The 18,818-nt window shown below is 41.1% G+C and overlaps 2 protein-coding genes across 2 annotated transcripts; one reads left to right on the top strand and one right to left on the bottom strand.

Moving 5' to 3' along the window:
* Nucleotides 1-1,126: 1,126 nt before the first annotated feature.
* Nucleotides 1,127-10,595, top strand: LOC149298516 (putative transcription factor Ovo-like 1). Its single transcript, XM_089487305.1, has 5 exons — nt 1,127-1,312; nt 7,649-7,700; nt 8,568-8,737; nt 9,124-9,298; nt 10,300-10,595. The coding sequence occupies exons 1-5, from the start codon at nt 1,127-1,129 to the stop codon at nt 10,593-10,595; spliced, it is 879 nt and encodes a 292-aa protein (XP_089343431.1).
* Nucleotides 10,596-13,344: 2,749 nt separating this feature from the next.
* Nucleotides 13,345-15,771, bottom strand: LOC149298515 (cofilin-2-like). Its single transcript, XM_089487351.1, has 3 exons — nt 15,470-15,771; nt 13,583-13,659; nt 13,345-13,457 (listed from the first exon to the last, which is right to left on the bottom strand). Exons 1-3 carry the CDS (start codon nt 15,763-15,765, stop codon nt 13,345-13,347), a joined length of 486 nt encoding a protein of 161 aa, XP_089343477.1. The 5' UTR covers nt 15,766-15,771.
* Nucleotides 15,772-18,818: the final 3,047 nt, after the last annotated feature.

The raw sequence follows: 18,818 nt of genomic DNA, 5'->3' as shown, positions 1-18,818 counted from the left end.
CATGGGACCTCCGCCGGGGCTTCTATGACTGAGCCTGACAGGGGTACACCACAAGTCCCATTATTAAATAATGATCCAGACAAAGACAGTGGTACAGCATGACTCATTAATCCAAACACTGGGGGTTGTATAGCACGACTCCTAACTTTATATAATGATCCAGGCACTGAAGGTGGTACAACATGACTCCTATCATTATATGGTGATCTAGACACAGATGGTAGTACAGAATGACTCTTATCATTATAGAGTAGGGCACACAGTATAACACATTATATACTGTACCAAGCCCGGACGCAAACTGCGGTACAGAATAACTCCCATCACACCATAAAGTCTATTACTATATACTGAGCCAGACAGAGACACTTGTACAGTATAACTCCTATCATTTTAAAGCAAGCAAGACACAGAGGGTGGTACAGCACAACTCTTATTATTATATACTGAGCATTATATACTGAGCAAGTCACTTAGCAAGTCAGTTAGCCAGACATTGATATGTGTATTTGTATTTTTCTGTTTCAGAATATCAACTAGATTATAGGTAATTCTCACTTTCTTTCTTTTTCTGTACGCAATGTTTTTTTTGTTTGACAACATCTGTCTCTCAGCCTGAAATTACCTGATCCGTCCTCCGCCAATCCCCACCCTTTCTCTCCCTTAGGCTACCGCTCCCCCCAGCCGACCTCACCTTTATGCTATCATTCATTCCTTGAACTGTAAAGTCTTACAGGTAGCTAAAATTACCTTATTCCCATACTATGAGCTATTTATTGATTTCCCATGACTTATAATATTGCACCATTAAGCGGGGCTCGATTGAGTTTATTCACATGCTTGACATACATGTAAAAGGCATTATATTATGGTGTGCAGAACACAACACCAACAGCTTCACCAAATGTTCAGGCATATCGTTTGTACGATAAACGTCTTTTGCATCATAAACACATACATCTGTAAGTAAGTACTTGTAAGTAAAAGAACCTCTAGTGCAGAGGCAGGCGAGTCAGCCATAGGCGACAGACACTGGGAACGATAGCAGAAACGGCTCCGGGGCGAAGCGAGGAACAGGCCATGGTCTAAAGCCCAAATCACATAAGAAGCAGGCAAGGTCAAAAATATGGTTGGGTCAGCAACAGAGTCACTTTCATCAAGCCAAATTGTGAAGCAGCAAACTGGGTCAGAAGAACAAAATCACCGGGCCTACCACAAGGCCTATAACCGAGGTGAGGAAGTGGTGATGGGCTATGGTGACCCACTACCTCTGAGGATCCACCAGAAGAGGGATATCTTGGGAGAGCCTCAGGTAATGCCCTGTCACCAGGGAAGCAGACCAATGACAGGGACAGCACAGGGGATCATTACACTACTCTTCTATGTTGCAGGATGGCACCTACAAGTATTAAGCAAAAATACAGTTAAACAAACAAAAAATAGTAATATGTGAAAAAGGACACTTCGTCCATCCTATGCACTTTAATTATTTTGATGCACCAACAAGTTCTGCAGCACAGTAAAGGTGAAAAAAGACACTGTCTTTCATAAACAGTCTAAACAAAATTAAGGACCGGTCAATACAGAAGAAAAAAGATCCTCATGGTACATATTCTAATAGATAACAATGGTTATTACACTGTTACTCTTGTGCTTTCCAGAGACTGGCGGTTATAATTTTCAAAACTGCTAGCTGCCTCCGTTACAGTCATTGCTGTTGTGAATATGGCAGTGTGTGTGGTGGCTACAAGAGTTCCATAATTGTTGACTATTTTCTGTTAATTAATCATTTAAGCATCCAAAAAGTGAACATTATTTCTAGATAGATTCCTGAAAAGACAGGTTAAACGCTTTTAGGACATCTGAGGAGGGAGGTGTGGCTACCTTATTGGTAAACACACTCACTCCTGTCTACACTTAATGCATATTTTACCACATCACAACTGTTCAACATTTTGTGAAGGAAAAAAGAACTGTTTTAGAACTAAAGTCTTGGAGCCATTAATGGAAAGTAGAGTGTTGAGTGTCTGGTTCTAGACTGTAGTGTGGGAGGATGTAGACCTAGTACCTTGTGAAGACTTCTTTCATATAGTTGGTCACACAATCTCCATGTCTTCACTGAGGGTAAAACAACATTTTACAATTTTACATTTTAAGGAATGGCTAATTGTCTCAGGTGTTTGGAAAGCTAACAACCACATTGATCAATTTCAGAGATACAAAAGGCCAAACCTCCGTTTTGGGGTTTTGACTTTACTTTCCATCGCAAAGTGGAGCCAGATACTGGACTTGGCTCATCTGGCTTCATATGAGCCAAGCTGTGCCCATCTGCAACATAAGGAAAGTCCTTGTGCCCCTTATATGAACCAAAATAATAAAGTAGAGGAGGGATTTACACTGGCTTGTGGAGCCAGGTGTTGGGCTTTAGACAGGCTGAAGCCATTGGTGGCTCATCTTGGTCACAGCTACAGGGTAAAGTGAATATGATACATTGAGATAAAATAAATATTACCTCTTAATTAGGGTGAAGGAATGATAAGGTCAATGTGGCAAGGTAACTCTAGTAAGAGAAAGAGAGGGATCGAAGATGATGTTAAGGGCAATAATGGTGGGTGCAGATAATAAATGAATAAAGGAGTAACAAATAAGGAGTATCCTGTTCATTCTCTCATTTATCTAAAGTATACACTAATGTAATAGAGATTTCCAGCATTCATCTGTCTGTTGTCTATAAAAAAAGAATACATGACATTCTGTGAAATACCCAATGTTATTACCCACAAAAGAAACAAATACCCAAATATACTTAAGAAAATACAAGATTGAAAACAAGCACGCAAAAGCTATATGCTCAGCAGATCAACACTGTATAGTCTACATTTTTAAAGGGGGAGCTCTGCAGTTAACTGATACTAGTTATCCGCAACAATAACAGGAGCTAATAACTGTTCCCAATTTCATGTTGATACAGGAGCAGTCAAATGAAAACCTGTTATTCCATTAATTATCACCACCCTGTAATTATAACAGCTCTTCCCATTATGTTTTGAAATACACCCGTCCGTGTACAAAGATTGACGTTATGCAGGTTTTGTGTCCTATATAGCTCTGTAGGAGGGGGTTTTGGGAGTGGTGCGATTTACGTGTTCTCAATGTTCTGAGGGGACAGTATGTTAGAAGAAAATTAAGAAAAAAAAGCATGATATTGGCTTCTTCAAAGACTATTTACATTATCCTGTTTACATGTTGTGATAACATTTTTTCATTGGAGTATGGATCAATAGTAACTGTGCTGAGTTTTGTTTTTAAATTACATGTCAGATCTTACGTTATTGGTATTTCTTGTACTTTAATATCCATTCTTTAAAAACAGATGATAGAAGCTACAGCTGTCCTCCTCTTTTGCCACTCATTGGCTGCTTGAAGCAGTCAATCAGCGGCAGGAAAGCGCACCCATTGGAATCAATGGGAGTGCTTTCCGTGCGAATGCTCGGGGGTCTCAATATACCCCTGCCTGCAGTGTTTAATAAGCCAGCGCTGGAGCTGACAGGTGGTCAGTATATCATGTGCATGAAAATGTGTTTAACTGAACACATATCCTGCATGGAAAATATCTATCAGGCAAGCAATGGGTAAAAGGGTATGGTAATCCCCACGTGCCTTTGCATAAGGGACACTAAAGGGACATCTCAACTACCATATGCATGAAATGGTTCTTTGGCCAGCATCTCTGTAGTTTTTTACAATTTTGCCCAAAATTTATCAAATTGGAACCAACAATCGGAGCGGTTGGGCAGATTCTTTTATTACTTGGTGCTGTGCTCTTACCATTTGAACAATACCATGCAAAGTGCATCAATAGTTAGCTTTTGAAGAATGTTACCATGGCAACTGCAGTCAGCATTTGCAAAGGCCAAAATAACAGCAATTGCGAACAATCAGTGTATCTAAATATAGAAAAAAAAAGATGCGGTAATATTTACTTGGGCCAATAACAAAACCTAGGAACAGTTTGATAAGAATTATACTGCTTCCTGTCCTCTTAGTTTGCTTCAATGGAAAATTCTGAGTGAATGCAATGATTTTTTTTATGCTATTATTTGTTTTTATATAGTCATGAGGGGTGCATTTCTATTTAAGACAGTCTTTCATTGGTTTTCCAGGTAAAGGTAGGAGTGACGCACTCTAGGTATTTTTGGAGAAGCTCCACAAGACACATGCAAGAGTGGCGGATACATGCATATTTTATGTTTAGGTTGGTTGTCTTGGTTGTCTCAAAGAGTTTGAGAAGGCATAGATGCGAAGAGAAGAGGTACTGACATCATGCCTATGCCAAAATACGGAACTGTTCTTCCTTTTGGGAGTCATTGCCAGTGGAGTCAAATGGGTGGTCCCAAATGAGTGGGTGATCCCTGTTTGTGTGTGCTGCCGCCGCTTTAGTCCATTTGTTGTTCTATTATCACTGCACTACAATACATAATATATATATCTCCAAGCGTCACCTCCTCGGACTATCCGGTCCCCCTCTTTTTCCTTCCTGGTGATGGCGTTTTATAACAGCTCAGTATGGGTATGACCGTGTAATCTAAGTTTGTACCAGCAACACATTCCTGTCCAGCCACATTGTGGCAGCGACAATTTACTTTAGGGAACATTGCTGTATTTGGAACCAGAATTTAAGTACCTGTATAGACCATCAAATAAAATATGCACAAAAAAACACCTTATTCTGTGTCCCAAGTCCATGTAGGTACTGTTAAGGAACAGAGTAAAACACTTGATTTAGTTATACAAACATATGTGGTTCTACAAAAAGAGGTCATGGAGAAAAGAGGGTGAAGTTTTTGTTAGGTCATAAATGGAGACTCTCCTTGCTAAATACTACAGTAGATAGGGATGGTAGTAACAGTAGTAAGACATGACAGATTTTATTTTTGGTACTATATAAATCCTACTGTGGGGCCTTAAAAGCAAAACGATTTTTCAGAAAAAAGAACAAAAGCATTGATTATAATCTAAAAAAAAAAAGTCAAAATGGAGGACTACAAAAAAGTCTGTTCTTTGAATGTACAAATAATAATAATAATCAATAAACAACTAAAGAATGATCAATAGAGAACAACAGAACATGCCCCTTAAAGTTAAATGCACTATTTCTCATATAATGTTTTGTACTTTTTTTCTTTTTGCATATTTTCCTCATGTATGTATGAATTGTGGCGAAAATACTTCTTTCAAAATTTCTTGGCAGCAGCAAAAGGTTTTTCAAAATGAGTTGGGTGTTCCCAGGACAGTCTGGAAGCATATTACTCTCTGATAGATCAGCATGATTTAGAAGTGCTCTAGAGGTGTCTCTCCTTATGCGGGAACAGTAATGTAATTCATATAATGCAATAAGACAAGTAACATCTTCAGTTATGTACCTGATGTTACTAACCTACAATTAGTCAGTCTTCAGGTGTAAAACGGAGAAAGATTTAGAGGATATATACGGTATAACCGGTGTGTAATCTCACTTCCCTACTTACCCTCTATATAAAAACAGTGATAGAACTGACTATGGTAAGATACAGGGATAGGCACCAGTTGTGTTCATGGTGGACATTTACTGAGGTATCTGGTGGACAATTTAATGGTGTTCTATGGTCCTCCACAAACCTTTTCACTGACACTGGTGTCCTTGAACAGACACTTTGCCTATCCTTGGTAGGATACTGCTTTGAAGCAAAACGTGCGAGGTTGCTGTCAGGCGGAGGGATGATTTTAACTACTAAGACATTGATGTTGACTAAGACGTTGATCTGCTGGTAGATCATAGCTAAGGCAATCATTTAGAATGTGCTGAGCAGCTGGAACTAAAAATCTACCTGTCAAGCTCCTGACCACACATCTCCTAAAATAAGTCCAAGATGTTTTTAATAAGCTTTACAAAAGCCACCAAGGTAGTAGCCCTTCAGATGGCCAATCCTGTCTTTGATATTGGTCTAGTTACTTCTGTATGCTGAACATTGAAGATCCATGATTCTGTTTTGCAAAGCTTTACTGTATTATGCCAAATGTACCAAATGCCAGCCCCACACCTTGCATCAGTCCAGAATCTGGATCCCTGCTACAGATAAAGCAATTCTTAAGTATATATATTTTTTAAAAAAACACCGGTCATTGTCATTTGAAATAACAGACACCCTAATATCTCTGTATTTGGAGAGGGTGAGAGGTGTGTGTGTTCTTGCATCTGTGTATTAGGGGCACATGTCCCAACGTCTGTTTGTTAGGATGAGATGGGTGTATTACGAAATTACAGCTCTGAGCCCCCTCACATTCCTTCATACAAACACTATGCAGTTGTGTGTCAGTGTTTTCACACCACAGAATAACACACACACCCTAGTAACAGGTACACATATACACCCTTATAGAGATGTTCGGGTTTAATGTGGCAATGTGTATGCAGGTCAGGGTGTGGGCTCTTCCTTCTCCCACCCAGAAGCTACATCCCCACCTTACCAATCTTCATCTCCTCCCTAAAGCGTTTCCAAGCGGTTTTGAAACAGGTTTAACAGGTTGACAGAAGATGATAAAAAATAATAATACAGAGGTGGATCCTCCCCCCACCGTTATTTCATAACTCGTGCCTTCCCAGCTAGCAGCATAACTTCGTCTATGTTCCTCTACGTTTGGATAAGATCATTTCTGAGAACTTTGTCTACAAATATTCTTTGGACTCAAGACATCTCTACTGGCTTAATCGACAGGTGACAGAATCAAATTTACTATCATTTCAAATTGTAGAACAATAAAATATGGTCTACAATAATTCTAGGAGATAATAAGTATTAGTATCTAGAAAAGGGAATTTAAAATTGCTCTTGTTTTTTGTCCATTACTGAACCTTTATATGATTTTATAAAAAAATACGTACTTTTGGATCTCCAATGGGCCTCCAGCAGGTCTGATGAAATTGTTTCACATCAATCTTCTAGTTCTCCAAATAGTTGTTAAAATGAGTATAAATTAGATATTTTTTGGTCAGATTTTTGGTGTTAGGTGGAAATATAGTGGAAGGCCATCAATTTTGAATTTACATTTTTTTTTTATAAATATATTGTATGGACTCTAAAAAGTTTAAAGCAAACAACCTGTCAGAGCAATTAACTGATACAATTGCGCAAAGCGAAGATACTCAACATGCCCAGGGCATTTCTGGTAAAGAAGTCATGTTTGGGATCAGGAAAGAGAAACTGGGGAGAAGTATCGGATGAAGATAGAGGAGACATGTTCATACCAGGTAAATATAACAGCCTCTTCATTCTTTCATATGTGTTGCTTGTAATAGCTCATCCCTTTTGACTTGATATAACATTAACCAAAGATTTTGTTGACATTTAAATCGGATACACATGTAAATGTAGGGTCTGATCAAGGCTTTTGATGGACCCTACGTGCCTTGGTATGTGGTTAAATGCCACCGTTACACTTTTTCCCCTGTGATTCCGGGAAAGCTGCTTATATGGTTACATGATAGCACCACTCATGATTGAATAGTGTATTGCAGAATTTCTCAAGCTCTGCTACATATATTCCAAGGGTATGTTTGATGGGGTCACTTAATTCTCTGTTAATTATATTAGTTAATATGCTTTGGTAGGAAAAAGTTGGTTTAAGAGTATTTGTTAAGAAGGAACTTGATATTTCCACTGGTTTGTTGCTCAGAGATATTACCTGTGGAGAAGTAATGTCTTATACCGTACATGTTTTCAAAACATAATATAATATTTGATACTCTATTGTCAACATGAAAAGAACAACCTTTCAGAATTTCATTACAATTATCTCCATAATTGCTGCTTTTGACAGCTTCCGATTTTACCCACTTGTACTTTGTATATCTGGATGGGGCCCACATGGAAAATTGGATGTCGTATATCAGTGGTTAAGTTATGAATGTTGTAACCACCACTGCTTGACATTATAATAATTGACAAACACATAGCCGTCAGTTGTCAGCTCACATTTCTGATTATCCACGAGCTGCGGCCTCGTTTGTGGGTTTTTTTTAGAATGCAGAATGTATTTTTGGTTTTGTATATAAGTATCTGCTGCTATATAGTTATATGTGTTGGGATTTTCTGTTAATACGAAAGGGGATTGTTGGGGAGAAATCAGTGATAGACACTGGCACACTGCCATGGAAGGCTGCTGTCCTGATGCTCAGCCAACCATAAGGGCTACCTGGGCATCATGGGATTTGTAGTCTATAGCTGATTGCACGCCATGGATTTTCTATCCCTGTGAGTAATGGATAAGTAGAATGAGACCTTCCTTCCTACACAAATAACAATGAATGGAAACAAAGAATGAACAGTCTCTGCATTTAATGTGCTGGGTGTGGTGTAAATGAGATGGTGATAATTTTTTCTGTCTCCCACTACTGACAGGGCCTCTGCTTTTGGGATGGGTTGGGTGTAAATTATCTCAGTTTGTCTGCTGTCTCTGACTTGTCGGAACTCTTACTCCTACACAGTTTCGCATTTGAAACCAACAACCTTCATCTTTTTATCCTTCAGTGACAGTGGGGTATGTGTCTCCAGTAGAACCACCTTCACATGACCACGAGGAAGCTCTTGATCTGTCATTACATCATCTACGCTGTGCAACAGGGACCCCTTCATACCATGTGACAGATCGCGGGAAGGTCCAGGGCCATGCAATTCAGGACCACGGCCAGTCTCTTCAGGTGAGGAAGGAAACCAGTTATGGAGTAATCACCATCTATTTTGTTCCTACATCATATGTTCTGTTTACAACCTGCCCTAAGAATTCTGTACGCACGTTTCAACCCATGGATTCCTGGATGTATTCTTTATCTAAGCTCTTAAGTGTTGGCCTTCTTCATACCAGCTCCATTTTGGGCGTCCCCCAATATACAACTTTTTCAAATGTACTAGCATATTATAAATAGATAATACTATTTCTGGTGAACAAAATACTTACATACAATTTTAACTGTTCTACACTATTGTGCTGCTTGATACAGTCTTCTCATCTTTCTGGGTCATCTGTGTTTAAATACTGCTTCTATATGCCCCAAAAAAGTTAATTATTTAATTGACCCTACCCCAGGCTCAACAAAGGATGCTGTTCCGTTGTGCTCTCTGTGACAAGACCTTCTCCTACCAGAGGATGCTAAACCGCCACATGAAATGTCACAACGAGGTCAAAAGACATCAGTGTGAACACTGCGGGAAAGGATTCAATGACACCTTTGACCTAAAGAGGCATGTGCGCACTCATACAGGTGAGTAAATGGGCCTGTAGAAGGAGGGGGTCTTCAAGGATTATGCAAGACCGTAAAGGTTAATTAATGAGTTGTAAAATGGTAATTTGTTTTCTGTTAGGCCGAGCCTACCCTTCATAATGCATAAAATTAGATTATTCATGTTATCACACTGAGTAGCGAGAAAGCGTATTTCATCGATGGTCCTCAATGGGAAATGGTTGTGATAGATGAAGCCTGCTTGAAGATTCCGTAAAAAAATTTGTAAAATGCTGGCATTTAGAGAAGGTGGGTGGAGGGTTTGTAAAAATTGTTCGTATATTTATTAAATAAAATAGAACTATATTTTGGCCTCCACGAGACCTAACCTTGGGCTCTTCATTCCCAAGCCATTATTGCTAACATTGCTGCATAGTTCCCATATATAAATGCAGTTACAAAACTAATTATCAATCAGAAAAAAAGGAATTTAAGATGAAAATGTATTTTTCTATGACCTGGTATCTGGGTAGGTGTTTGCACTTGCATATAGATAATACGGCATTACAGTTATGACAAGGAGTTCCAACTTTTGGTACAAAATACCCATGTTTACCATATACTGAATTAACCTTGCTCATAATTGAGCAATATGACAAATATTATCCTGAATTAATATCTAGATATGAACATCCTGGACAGGATTTGTGCCCCTGCAAATCTGCCCTGCAAAGTGCTCCAATAAATTTCAGTGGGAGAACTTTCCTGCCATAGTGGCAAGCATAGTCACGCCATCTGTGTCGGGTGAGAGCTTTGTTTTTATGATTTTTCATGTTTTGGAAGAATATTGAATATTAAGTTAAAGTACATAAGAATTTAAATGCATTCTTCTATAGTGGGGAAGTGTCAGATCTGCTGAGGTCTATTAAGTTAACATATTTTAGGGTGCAAATGAGGGCACTTGGGTGAATATGAGAGAGCTAGCTCTGAAAGCCATGGAAAATGTTATGGTCCTAGAACAATATATTTCTCCTTCTTCTCAGGTGTTCGTCCGTACAAATGCCATCTCTGTGACAAAGCTTTCACTCAGCGCTGCTCACTTGAGTCACATTTGAAGAAGATACATGGAGTACAGCAGCATTACGCCTATAAAGAGCGGAGAACCAAGCTTTATGTTTGTGAGGACTGCGGGTTTACTGCTGACAGCCAAGAGAGCCACATCCATCATCTTCAAGACCAGCACCCTAACAGTCCCCTAATTCAGCGAGCTACCAAAAAACTGACTGCTGCCCTGCAGAGCACCGTCAGCTCCCTGCTACAAGGTGGACATCTCATCTGAGTCCGACACTGGTGTAAGCGACGTCAGAAGTGACATTTCCATGTTGATGTAACTGCCACAGCTCTGTGTCACCATCTAGAGTCTAAAGAACTCATATTTGAAAGTGCAAAACTTAAGTTCTTGAATATATCAGGAATAGTAAACCCTGGCATATTAATCGTTAATACCCATCTGGTTAAAAACAAACGGCAGACCTCCATCGTTTCGGACATGTCTAAATGTGGTTGCCGTGTACGATGGTGATACTTCCTTTCATGATTCTGGTATACATATAGCAGGTGGGTTGTCATGTTACAAAAATGAAAATAGTGGTCTCTTAGTTTCTCAGGTCTTAAAAAAGCTATGCATTTTTTTTTCCCTTGTACATATTCTAAAATCTTTATATAAAATGTTTTTAATACTTAAGATTTGGCACTGGCCATGTCCTAGCAAAACTTAAACTGTTGCCTTTTTCTCTTTTAAGTGAATTCAATTGATCACCACCTTACTACATAAATATCCTGGGATGCAGGTCCTAGGATGAGGAACATCACATCTGTACCAAGCAAAACTATGCACTAAACATGCAAGTAAATGTGAAAGTGGAGGGAAACAAAAACATTGTTTAATTGGGTTGATGGTTAGCTAAAAAGATTTCACCAAGAGCTGGACCATGTAGCTATTGATTCCAGAGCCAGGCAGCATACTTCATTTTAGTAGTTTAACCCTTTTTGATTTTAATATATATATTTAGAGCCAAAATCAAGGCAGACCTCAAAGACCAGATTCATGGGGAGTTACCAACTTTAATAAATGGTCCGTACAAAGCATGAATCCCCACCAAGCTCAGATATTTGTCTGCATCTCGTTTTCTGTATGCACGAGGCAGTTTAAAAGAATATGATGGGAATGTTGCTATGGCACCATTAACATAACAGATTAAGATATGCAACAGTTAGAACACTACTAGCCCTGGTGTGTCAAGATTCTTGATCATGTATTGTAATGCAGTGGCGTTCGCCAGTCTCAAAAACAACCATTGCTTTCATTAACACATTTTATCAGCTTGACGTACATATCCATCCCACGACCAGCATGTTCTCAGGCGTTTGAAGATGAAAACAAGCCCCGCTGGAATATGCGACTACATGTCAGGCCCTTTCACATCTTTTCAGTATCCCCAAGGATTTTTTGATCAGTCTGCAGCACTACAGCCCACCAGAATGGTATTTTACCAATAATGTATTCCTTGTATTTGCCCAGCAGACCCAACCCATGGATGTTCCTGCCTTGCCTCCTGTAGAGGCTCTGCCGGTGTTTTACAGGAACTGCAGTTTTTTTGCTTTAATTTTGGAAACAAAAGTTGTATAAGATAACCAGGAGGCAATCAAAACAAACTATCCTACATCGATACCAATACAAACCTTCTTAAACCAGCAGCCTACATACAGACTACAGGCAGTATCAGCTGCATGCGCAGGTTTATCACACGTGGTGTAGTTGGTGTGCTAGCCGTTCTGAAACTAACCTGTTGTGCCTATCTAGCAGCTAAAGACTGGTTATGGCAATTATTTGTTTTATATAGTAATCAAACTGAAGACCAACCTGGTAGGTGCTGTGGTGTAAGTTACTGTAGCATTTATATCTTACACCGTTTTTACAGCATTGTTTACAAGCCCATCTACCGTTATTAATTTATCTTTGTGTGGCAAACAGTCTGCAGGGGTAATTTGTGTAACAGATTACAAAATCCAGAAAGAACCATTCGAGACACAAAACCACATCCTTTTACAGGTTTATTAATGTCGGATCTGCCATTATGACTTCCATATTAGTAACGCAAGACAAAAGGAATTCAAGACCGCAATGAGTGTTGAAACTTCAAAGGGAATGGATGAAAGGTACTAGGGGTGAAGGCTTCAGACAATCTACACCCTCCCCAATAGATGACCCTTAACCTATTCTGAGGGGTCATATTTGCAGAGGGAAATTGGCAAAGTATTGTTTATGCGGCCATCAATTTCAAAAATGAAATATGGAATGCAGGTCTAGGAAAGGGGTCGTGTCCTAGAATCTCAAATTTACATTAAATTAAGGGCATTTTTATCTGAAATAGCGCTCTACAGAAGCTTCCCATTAAATTCCGCTATTAGAAAAGTGCCTTGGGGAAGCAAAAATAACTGCAAGGGATGCCAATAGGTCTTATGCCATTGGAAGTGCCAGAGTAATTGACAGGAATGTTATGGAATTTTGGAAGTTGCCCAATTTAACAGGAATGAAGAAAATTAACCATTGTGTGGGTCTAGGAATGTTTAGAGGTAACCCCCAAGCAAGAGACTTGGCAGCTGCCTGAAACCAAATCCTGACTCCTCTGAACTGGTTACAGAGAAACTAGCGAGAGCATAAACTTTTGCAAGACCTTAGTTTGACAGAGAAGTCAGGGGATGGTAAACGAGAAGCCAGGATGCATTTGGCAAATAACTCAAGTGCAGATTGTTGGGAGAAGAAATGCGTGCGATTGATAAGATGGGATGAAGAGATACCTTTGAATCAAGACAAAAAACAAATCCTAAGTGAATCATGACAAGACAGGTTACCGAGGGAATGCTGTGCCTGTCTAAAGGGGCTGTCTTAAGGTGATAACTGCTTGTAGAGTGAACGTGCCCCACATCCAAGAGAATGCGAGTATTTACGACACTGTTTGGGATAACGGGTACATGGAAGCCCCTTTAAGTGGCACAGACACTGGGAAAGAGGCAAAAGTAGGTCTTCACAAGGGTTTTCCTTCAAGAGAAGTGACAGTGTTGCCCCCAAGTTTCTCAGCAAGAGTAGTGCGGTCCTTGATGTCTTCTTTATGGTTTACCTGCCACTCATGCTTGATACCTGGAATGAGAATGAGGTATGTCAGGTTTTATTAAAGGTTTACAAGATCTTGGGACACAGCACAAGGCCTTTAAATCATATGGTATATTGGGTCATACAGGCTGTAGGCAGAAGCTAGCACATACCTGTGAATTTCTTCTTGATTGCATCTTTAGAACTGGCATAGATCATTTTGCTTTTCAGCGGCGCATCATCAGGAGCCCTTTTGAAAGACAACATTTACATTAATATGTACAAAGATTTTGGTGGGCCACTTTAAACAAGCACAGATTACATTCACAAAAACCCATCACTATATACAAGTGATTTAATACAATTGTCTGGAACAGAACTTTACATTGCCTGCTTAAAGTTCTCTAAAGACCGCCACATTATCCTAAGAACATTAAAGACCCTATGGACTACTAGTTTGAATGGCCAATCGTGCAATAAAGATTTTGCAATACCCAGCAGAACACTGGACAGTTACGGTTAGCAGGACAAATTACCACAAATATTAGATGAGTCACCAGGCCAAGATCAGAGGCAGTAGTACAAAGAAATGATTACAAGCGTTTAATGAACACCTTAATTGGCCTGCTAACCGTAATTGCTCTATGCCTAGTTTTATCATAACGGCTGGCTAAAGGTTAAGAGTTTACTATGTCTAACATTTTGTAGGAATCCAGTTTCAATATACTTCTGTATGCCTCAAACTTTATACCCTTGCTAGACATTTTCTAGCAATTTTCTGACTGTCCTGAGACAATGGCCGTATACACACGATTTGACCCACAAACCCAGTCAAGCTTCACTCAGTTTGGTAATGCATGCAACAACCCTGACATCTAGTTATGGGGCCTACAGAAGTGCACCTGTTAATCTGCCCCTTGACAATTCAGTATATTTTTTATTTCTTAACATACTAGCACTTTGGCTTCACTGGTTAAAAGGAGACATTCTACGATGGTCAAAAACCATTACCTGCTTAACAGTAACCACAAGATTTGTTACAGAAGTGTTAGACTTTTCACTTTCACCAGGTTCTGGGCACAAAAAGTCATGCAACTGGTTAAATATCGATATGAGAAATCCACTATAGGCAGACGTACCCTAGCTTTCTCAGAGTACCTGCATGGCTGTTCATCTCCAATAGTCACTACCTTTTTGAACGCGATTGTTAAAAAGGAGCGAATACATCAGGACTGGAAACTTGATCAGTTAAATTTATGGTAAGGCCCCCCACTGCCTCTTTTGCGGCACACAAGCAGTTACTGCTAATCATATTTTGCATTGTTCAGCTCACTAGCCAAGATGGGGGGGGTAATCTAAAGATGGATAATTGCACTGCCACCAGCATTACAGAACATTTGTCTGCTACCATTATCAGACGCAGAATGGTGTATTCCAACACATGTTTTGGAAGGGAAGCCATAGTTCTTTATTCAGGCTTCAATAATTAGCAGAGGGCCAACACAATACTGCTCATGAGTCTCATGTAGTACATTATAAACCCACAGGGTGGCGCTGCAGTTCTACAGACAAGTCTGATTCAACACTTGGGAATGCATTCGTTCGCTAAGCAGTATTGCAACATCAAGCGCCACATTTACTCTGACTTAGATGCAGGCAGCAGACATTCTTTAGCACATGGAACAAAAATGCATCTGAAAGACTCAGTCTGATAGGGCATTCAACCACAGAACAAGAAAATGTAGCTGTATTCTACAGGGAAGTACTACCTAGAGAATGCTACAAACAGGAGGACCCAGTGGAGACTGTCCATACTCTATGCTATCAAAAACCATTACATGACAGCTTCCAGAGCCTTACAAACAAGTTTTTGGAAGTCTGAGAAAGTGGACACCCACAGTAGGAACTGGACACAAGGGTAGCGCTCTATTTTTAATGGACTTGTTCACAGCACCTAATGGCAAGTTGGATGCTACCCAGCCATCACACATACAAGTTGACTCCACTTGTATGGAGGGGGCATTCTTATTCTTCCCCTAATCCAGGCTATAACTGCTCACCAAAAGATGAAAACCAGATCCTCTTTCTTGGTCTCCTTTGTTTCATAGGTGGCATCATACAAAGCATAACGGCAGTCATCCCGGGGAAGCATGTCCACAAAACACTTGTAGGGGTCTTCAACAGTACAACCGATGTCTCCCACTAAGATCTCCTTCCCTTCCTCTAGGATGATGCTTTTCTTGTCATCACTTAAGCAGAACAGCACAGCCTTCTTGCGTTTCTTGATCTCTTCTGGGGTAGATGACTTGCGGACTTTCATATCGTTGAAAGTCTTGATGACATCATCATCAACCATAACACCAGAGGCCTGTACAGAAAGCACATGAAGCAAGACGTTAAAGGGTTTGTTTCAAGAAAATGCAACAAACTATGAATAGTAGGTGATCAAACAGACCCGACTTCTGAAAGCTACGTTCATGCAAAACCAAAGCAATCGGGCCATCTCTGTCCTTCAGACTACCAGCTGTGTCAAGTTATGATACAGTATTGTTTAAAAACTTAGTATTGGAGTGCAGGCCAAATACTACCTACAGTTAATGGAATGAACGAGGCTGTTTTCAGAGTTTAAGCAGGCTACATAAAAGCAATAAATTAGGCGAGAGACGTAGATGGGAAGAGAAAAAAAAGCTGCGTCATGTTTAAAACAGTGACTAATCTGACACAAGTCTCAACTAAGTTGTGTTGCATAGACTGTAAAAGCTTTGAGGATCACAAACGATCTGGCCTAGAGGTTAGTTTTATATGAAACTGGTCACAAACAAGCTAATGGTGGCAACTCTGGAGTTTAACACACAAGCACAAGTTCATTTGTTTGTTTGTTGAAGCCTTGTGTCACACCTACGGGTTACTATCCATATAAGTTGTGTGCATGAATGAACCCATTCAATAATTTTGGCACATGAAAACGGCACATGCGAGGCCGGTATTCCATGGGAGTGGGGCAATCTAGCCTAAATTCGGTAATTCAGACTTGAAGCTGCAGAAATCACTGAATGCACCCAGTTCTAGAATGCAAGTAACAGGATATGCTGCCAGTAAAGTGTGCTGTAGAGGACCCCTAAAGAATATATATCAGCACTCATTCCAATATCCTACAGTCATGCAACATTGTGTAGCGAGGGGCCGTCTTGCATGCGTCACATCTCTACGCTGTTAAATGGTTGACTTGCTCAAGTGATGAGGAGAAGACGTCACATGCTAGTTGTATCACTTAGCCACGCTATGGAAAGCCCTTTAGGTAAAGACTCTAAAGCAATCCAAATCGGAAGCGCACACTAGGCATGTTTCCCATAAATTAGTTTTGTCGATACAAGGAAGGCCGCAACTATCCGCAGAAGCTATCTGTCGACGATAGACACCACAAACGGATCTATGACGCCACGCATGGGAGCCACTGAAGCGGAGGCGCGCACGCGCATTTGTCGCGTGAAGCGAGAGCGCGCGCCCTGCAGTCCGCCAGAGACTCCAATCGGGACGAGGTCGCGCCTCCACACCTGGCGCACGCCTGGCCACGCCCATCATATTCAAGTTCAGCATCCGCTGGCAGGGCGCGTAATCCGCTGAATGAAGCCTGGCTGTTAAAGTCAGGCGCACTTCACACAAAGGATTTACCACCCCTTCCATCCGCACCCCCGTAACCCGCAATTCCCCCCAAGCGCTTATGATTAGCCTCCGGGAAAGAAAAAGCCTTACAACTAAAGGCGTGGCTTTTCGCCTTATGCCATGACGTACTAGGCCACACCCAGCACCACGGCACCCGCCGTTCCCGCCCTTTTCTCGAAAGATTTATACAATATACTGGGAAAGTGCTGGATAGGCCATGCGGAAAACGATGCTAATGGCCGCATGACAACCGGCTTTTACAGCACTGCGCACGATTCACCCCTCTAAGAGGAAAAAACCCAAAGCGCAGCAGAGCGAAGCGTGAAGAACACAGACGGCTTGCGGTGCAGATAAAAAGGTAAGCCCAGAGGGTAAAGTAAGACAACGCTAGCCTATAAAATAGTTACAGCAGGTTGACCAACTGCATAACAAAGATGCCCCTTACAATCCTCACGACAACCTCGTTAAAAATAAACGAAGCGATAGCCCCCAATACAACGCATAAAAGGAGGCGACCTGAATGGCTAGTCAGTCAAAGGTACCCCCTTTGCCAGGATGGCAGGGTTTGTAGAAGATGGCGGCTCGAGGGAGCGGCCCCGGCTGCTTCCCCTAAGCATGGACCAAATGCAAGCTGCTGTACATCCTCCTCCGCTGTCAATTCTACTTACCATTGCGAAGCCGAATAGTAAATGGGGCTGAGGAAACGGTGGAAATAGGGCAGGGAAGGAGAGGAAGGCAGCCGGTGTCTTGGTGTGGTGAGGAAAAGGGCCGTGCCGCTGTCTGCCAGACTCACACCGAAATGAAGCCTCCCCTGTAGCCTCCTTCCGCTTTCTTTAAGCGCTGCACAATGAGGAGGGAGGGGCTGACTTCCTGTCTAGGTGCGAATGGTATTCCGGGAGTTGTAGTCTTGTCATTGAATGGACGCATAGTCCTTTGTAGGACTGTGTCTCTGCGTGATGCGACCTGACAGAGGGGAGGTGGTGGTGGGTGGGGGTAGTTCTTTGACAAGGTGGGCGGAGCTAATGGGGAACTTGACAGCAGAGGCATTGTGTGTTATGCTTTAATATGCAATAATGATATGGGTCTTCATTCAATGGAGACACTGAAGACAAAGGCAGAAAATCTTGGGAGTCAGTAATACAGCTACTGCTGCCAATACCTGTAGACGCATCCTCCAGATGTTTATTTCTCTCCTCCGCTTTTACAGCATCATAACACAAACACTAAGGTGTTCATTTCTAAATGTTAAGCTTCGTTGGGTACGAAGTAAGACGCCTTTTAAGAGCTATTGGCACCTAACTCTGCATTATGCTCAACTTGGCTTGCAAACCTACGGTTTGGCGTAATACCATCATCTGTTGGATTAATATATTAATATGGTCACAGATTTGATCCACAGCAGGACTGTGGACTGGCTGGCCATCTAGCACACCAGGCATATACCACGTAGCGAATGGCCACAGGAATCCAGACGTCTGCACTTACGTTGTCAGGTGGCCCCATCATCACCAGTGTGGCCCTGGTCCACAGTCACAAGTAGCCATCCACACTTACGATCCCCAGCCGGCCATGTGTTCTTCGGTTCACCATCCCCACCCATCTTCTTTCATTTCTGTATTTTGAAAGCTTTACAAAGAGCCTTTTTTTGCTTCCTACTTGCTCTAGCTGCTCTTCTACATAGACTATAGGAGAACAAGGATTTGGGGTACTAGCACAATAGCAGCACTGTTTAAAGACTCTGTGCCT

Source organism: Sceloporus occidentalis, unplaced genomic scaffold (assembly GCF_023333645.1).
Source record: "Sceloporus occidentalis isolate IW3139 unplaced genomic scaffold, rSceOcc1.0.p SCAF_32, whole genome shotgun sequence".
In the NCBI taxonomy this organism is placed as follows: Eukaryota; Metazoa; Chordata; class Lepidosauria; order Squamata; family Phrynosomatidae; genus Sceloporus; species Sceloporus occidentalis.
This window is presented reverse-complemented; position numbering and strand designations above follow the sequence as displayed.